This window comes from Littorina saxatilis, linkage group LG4 (assembly GCF_037325665.1).
Source record: "Littorina saxatilis isolate snail1 linkage group LG4, US_GU_Lsax_2.0, whole genome shotgun sequence".
Taxonomy (NCBI): domain Eukaryota; kingdom Metazoa; phylum Mollusca; class Gastropoda; order Littorinimorpha; family Littorinidae; genus Littorina; species Littorina saxatilis.
In genome coordinates, this window is record NC_090248.1 from 2,320,819 (window position 1) to 2,326,818 (window position 6,000).

At 42.5% G+C, this 6,000-nt stretch overlaps 1 protein-coding gene across 1 annotated transcript in view; it reads right to left on the minus strand.

The window, feature by feature from the left end:
• Positions 1-730: 730 nt before the first annotated feature.
• The window catches only part of LOC138963757 (uncharacterized), an 11,921-nt gene continuing 6,651 nt past the window's right edge, over positions 731-6,000 (minus strand). Inside the window, exons 7-11 of the mRNA XM_070335605.1 lie at positions 5,832-6,000; positions 5,360-5,390; positions 4,853-4,892; positions 1,132-1,216; positions 731-977 (exon numbers count right to left, since the gene is read on the minus strand). The exon at positions 5,832-6,000 is cut by the window's right edge and continues 239 nt beyond it. Of these exons, the coding sequence (XP_070191706.1) occupies positions 858-977; positions 1,132-1,216; positions 4,853-4,892; positions 5,360-5,390; positions 5,832-6,000 (445 nt within the window). The 3' untranslated portion in view covers positions 731-857. The remainder of the gene's footprint in view (positions 978-1,131; positions 1,217-4,852; positions 4,893-5,359; positions 5,391-5,831) is intronic.

The following is a 6,000-nucleotide window of genomic DNA, read 5'->3' on the forward strand; positions in this document are numbered from 1 at the left end:
CACGTAAAACAACAAGCATACTTCGTGTTATCAAAAAGTTTATTTCATCATTTTATTCATTGTGTAATTGGTAAAAAGAGGAAAAACTCAACAAAGCGGATAATGAATTTTTCTATGAATATTAAAAGAAATACTTCTTTTTTTGAAGTGAAAATTCATGGTTTCTTACCATCAGGCCATTGCAAAAATAATACATAAGAATACCAATGCACACACAAAGATACTATGAATGCAAATGACTCATGAAACGCCAATATTTTATATACAGATATATAACTTGTCAGCCTGTTTGATCACAGTCTTATTTTTCCTTGAACTCCATGTAATTGTCACACATCTAGCAATGACACCACACGTACACATCAGACACTGATCGCATTTTTTTCTGAACTTCAACACCAAAACACCACCAAATGGAAAAGTGTAATTTCTCTCTCTCTCTCTCTCTCTCTCTCTCTCTCTCTCTCTCTCTCTCTCTCTCTCTCTCTCTCTCTCTCTCTCTCTCTCTCTCTCAAAACACACACAAACAGTATGTACGTTGTCTTAGCCAGTCACAATTAAGTTCTCTATTGTGTCAAAAGTATAGTATATTTTGTAAAGCTAAATCACAACCCCGGGTGTGTTGGTCTCTCTCTCCCTCTCTTTCCCAGTCTCTCACTCTTATCTCTCTCTCTCTCTCTCTCTCTCTCTCTCTCCTCTCTCTCTCTCTCCCCCCCTCTCTCTCTCCCCCCTCTCTCTCTCCCCCCTCTCTCGCTTTCTCTCTGACTCTTCACCTGTCAGTCTCTATCATGCACTTTTTTTCGAAAATGTAGCCGAAGCCGTTGTCCCCACCCACCCTTTCTCTCTGTGTGACATGTTCAGGAAGTGCTACCAGCTGCAGGCTTGACAGAATCTTTCAGCACAAGATAAAGAAAAATCTGGCTCAGCAGTGTGACGTCAGACCCCCCAGACGCTTGAAGCACGGATTCCAGGCCAGACTGCAACAGACAAGCACGGATAGATACAGACACTTATACGGACACTGATACAGACAGACAGACATCCAAACACACACACACACACACACACACACACACACACACACACACACACACACACACACACACACATATATGATGGATATAAACTGACCTGAAGGTCAGCTGCATTAGCCGCTCCTCTGACCAGTGCATCAGCTTTTATAATCGAGTCTTGACCAACCACCTGTTTGAGTGTCCTGCAAAAATCATCATCATCATCATCGTCCGCGTCGTCGTCGTCAGTACTAATACCACGTCTGCAAAGGACTTTAAACACAGTCACCTTTTCCAGTTTAAAAATACAGCCCTTCCCGTGTTGACGATTCGACACACCCTCAGTCTCCAGGGCCGGACCCGGGGGGGGGGGGGGGGGGGGGGGGGGTCCAGGGGTTCCGGAACCCCACCCCTGGAAAAAGCATGTACCTTGCTTTGAGTGGGTTTTTTTTTATACTAGTTTTAGCACCAAAACAATGCTGCTCTTAACCCTCAAAACAAGGCCCAGAATGCACCAGATTGCACAGATTTTAACCGTTTTTCAAAAATTTTCCGGGGGAGCATGCCCCCGGACCCCCCTAGTTCGAGCAGGCGCGCGCTTGTGGCTTCGCCACTTCGCTGATTTGCCCCCCCCCCCCCCCCAAAAAAGGAGGAACCCCCCCCCCCCCCCCCCCCCCTTACAACTCATTTGGACGGTCCGGCCCTGGTCTCAGATCTGACATGGCGTTTACAACGAGGTAGGTATACCATCCCTCCGTTTGGACTCATACCAAATATCAACAATTAACTGGCTGCTGAATGTGCAGAGAAGGATTTTGTTCGTATTGACTCATTTCTTAACTGAACCCCTAAAAAAAAGTTTAAAAAAAGAAGAAAAGGAATCCCACTGTGCAGAGATATATGTCCAAGCGGAGGATGCAGGGTCTTACTCCCCATGTCAAATTTAAACTGTTTTCATGAGAAGGACTGTGCCTTTAATATACTGGTCACTATCAAGCCCTAACTGAATTAAATATATTGGTCACTATCGCCCTAACTGAATGAGATATATTGGTCACTATCAAGCCCTACCTGAATTAGATATATTGGTCACTATCAAGCCCTACCTGAATTAGATATATTGGTCACTATCAAGCCCTAACTGAATTAGATATATTGGTCACTATCAAACCCTAACTGAATTAGATATATTGGTCACTATCAAGCCCTAACTGAATTAGATATATTGGTCACTATCAAGCCCTAACTGAATTAGATATATTGGTCACTATCAAGCCCTAACTGAATTAGATATACTGGTCACTATCAAGCCCCAACTGAATTAAATATATTGGTCACTATCGCCCTAACTGAATGAGATATATTTCACAGGGCTCCTCACGGTCGCCCGTCAAACAGGCTCCCGGGACCCCCACTTTTAATGTTTAGAGGGTACCGGGACCCCCACTTTTAATGTTTAGAGGGTCCCGGGACCCCCACTTTTAATGTTTAGAGGGTCCCGGGACCCCCAGTTTTAATGTTTAGAGGGTCCCGGGACCCCCACTTTTAATGTTTAGAGGGTCCCGGGACCCCCACTTTTAATGTTCAGAGCACATGATATGGTGCGCCAAATTGATATTACGTGACTAGGCCCTATCGTTAACTGTTAGGCCAAAAAAAAAATTTGTCTGTTTAGGGTAACCCGACCGACCCTATCGATTTGGCGCCGACCCAAAAACTTTTTTTTGATTTCAAAAAAAAAACAGAAAAAAAACAGAGGTAAAAATGCTAAAAAGAGACATTTGGCGTTTCTTTCTCTCCCTTTCTCTCTGTTTTATTTATACGTTAGTTTTGAAACATGTATTCATCAAATATAAGAAGTGAATGTTCAGCCAACATAGCATTTACAAAAAAAAAAAAAAAAAAAAAAAAAAAAAAAAAAAAAAAAAAAAACCTACCTACCTACCGACCCTACTTTTTTTGGTCATGTTACCCTAAACAGACAATTTTTTTTTTGGCCTTATAGTAGTATTAGATAGGGTTTTGAAACTATCGTTAACTGTTATACAGAGTTTTGAAACTATCGTTAACTGTTATGTAGAGTTTCGAAACTATCGTTATCTGTTATATAGAGTTTCAGAAACTCTATATAACAGCTAACGATAGTTTTATCAAAAGCGCGTCGGTATCGTTCCCAAATGGGAAAACCCTGAAATGCCATTGCAAAACTGTCTTTTTGCTACGAAATGTACATTTTAACTAGAAACACAATTTTAAAAAACTGAAACATTAGTTATTGACCGTTCCGACTTTTTTGTCGTCTTCTCAAATCATTGTTGAGTTTGTTTAATATTAGCTTTATCATATCATTTGTACTTTCGGCCGTACCGTTTTCCACGTGTGCGGTTTGAAGACGGTAGGCCTACTGAATATTCGCGGAAAAGACCATGACAGACGCACTACACAAAACAGTGGGTTTTTTTCAAAACAAACACAAAACAACGTGTTTCCCGAGTGACATCCCCCACGACGCGTTTTGGAAAACACTGCATGCTTTCGCATCGTGTTTTGGGTACTGGAGGGGTCAACTGACCTGACACTGAACGTTGCCCACTGCATGCATGCCAGCCGTATGAGTACAAACTGACCCGCCCACAGCGCGGTAGCTAGAACGGGTCAAGCTGACACTGACCAATATTTCTGTGAAAACAGGGAAGCGTACTAGCTGTAACGAAGATTTGATTACTTGATTAAACAAAGCAGCGAAATGATGGACTTATCAGACGACAGTTAGTTGACATGATATGATCTACTAAATGTTGTAGTAATTTAATGCAAATTCGCTCGAACCGTTCAGCAGCCATTTTGCTGGCATCGAAACATCCGACCACGCCTTCGCTATTGTTAGAAACTCTATATAACAGTTAACGATAGTAATATCACTTGCAAACCCTTTATAACTGTTAACGATAGTAATATCAATTTGGCGCACCATAACATGAGCTTGTATCCAACCGCCGGTCGATCATTATTTACTCCTGCATGCTTATTATTTACTGCTGCATGCTTACCCTTACTACTACTATTTACTAAATAAATAGTAGTAGTAAGGGTAAGCATGCATAAGGGGGAGACTCTAGGGAATAAGGAGTAAATAATGATCGACCGGCGATTGGATACAAGCTCCTGTGGTTTAGAGGGTCCATGGACCCCCTAAGCGGAGTTTTACAGGGTACCATGAGTCCCGGGTCCCAAAAAGCCCTATGTACATATGACGCATTGTGATCGCGAATAATGTGATATGAAGTGGATTTTTTTATTACCAGAATATTCGAGGACACTTAAACTTTCCTTGTCCGAAATGCAGCACGCACGCACATTGGCATAATTTGTGCTTGCACTTTGTCTTTGACTTAGCTGACGTATACGGGAGGCACGACAACGGAAATTTAGTGCGTCCGGGGACTGACCGCTCTTTACACGTTGTCGTTGAGTGCGTCCTGGGACCCCCTCCATTAATTCTAGTACGTGGTTTTGGCTTCTAGCGCGTATAGGACGCAGGGACGCGCACTTTGGGCAGCCCCGATTTCATATACATACGGTTACAGCTACTGCCAATCCAAGTATTTTGATTCGATTGAAGAAATAATATAAACAACCATTTAACCCTGGCGATCAACACGCTATCTTTATGGCGTTAGCTTGGAACCTTTCAGTGGTGTTTGAATGCATTCTGCTTGCTGTTTCTTGTGCCGTAGTCGAGTTTCTTTCAACTTTTTTTTTTCTGTTATCAATTATTTCATTGGTTTATCGTTGGATGATTATTAGTTATATATATAAGCCAATTGGCAATGACTTACTTTCTCAGTTGAGTGATCATGGAAGACGAAGAGGCATCAGCTGAAAGTTGTAATACAAAAGATATATCATCATAATACATGCACTTAGTTACAAGAAAAACTTGAATTGACATGAACACATCGATATCACCAGGTATGAATGATTTATATATATATACGCAGCTGTCAAAACAATACAAACGGGAAAGGTGTGATGACTGGCTTTATCGTCCCCCAGTCCCTCTTACTCTCTGCTTAACTTTTCGCATATTTCTCAGTGCCTCTTCTCCTATCCCCCTCCCATCCTGCCTCTCATCCTCATGCTGTTCCTCCACATCTCAGGTCTATCTTAATCTTCCCGACACAGCCATGCACACACGCATGCACCCACTGACACACACACACACACACACACACACACGCACGCACGCACGCACGCACGCACGCACGCACGCACACACACACACACGCACGCACGCACGCACACACGCCGCACTCACAAACAAACAAGTTGTAACGGTAACCTACCAGCAGGTGGTTGTCTCTCAGCTCCACTGGCCTGTGGAAAGACAATATTCCATGAATACAGGTTTGAGGAAACACAATAAACTATCTACAATGGAGGCGTTGTTAATTGCACTTTTCTTTCGGGTGATGCCGCGACCAAAAATCATTGCTGCGGTGTTGCAGCTGATCCCTTTCCGATCTTAAAGTAGTGGTTATCTTTGAGGATTGTTTGCAAATACATCATTGTGACCCTCTCATATATACAATATTTAAACATACATAATGTAAACCGCTTTACTGTCGAAACTACTACAAAATAGTACTAGTTCTTCTTTCAGTTTTCCACGTGATCTGCGTTCAGGTTCAACTTGAGACTGTCCATCGGCATATTAAGTAAGACTTCCTAGCCACCAACAAACAATAAAAACACAAAAAAACACGAACAAACAATCGAAAATGTAACAGTCAAAGAATACACAGCAACAAGGCTCACCTTTGGTTCGTCTGGCTTCTTCGCTTTCATAGTGGACAAAGTAGAGGCGAATGCTGACATCATCGGTTTGGCCATCGCATCCGATGGTTCTGGGGGCTGCGACGACTTCCCAGGAACTTTGGGTACGACTTTCGTCGTTTTGGATTTCATCTTCTGACTGGGTTTGTAC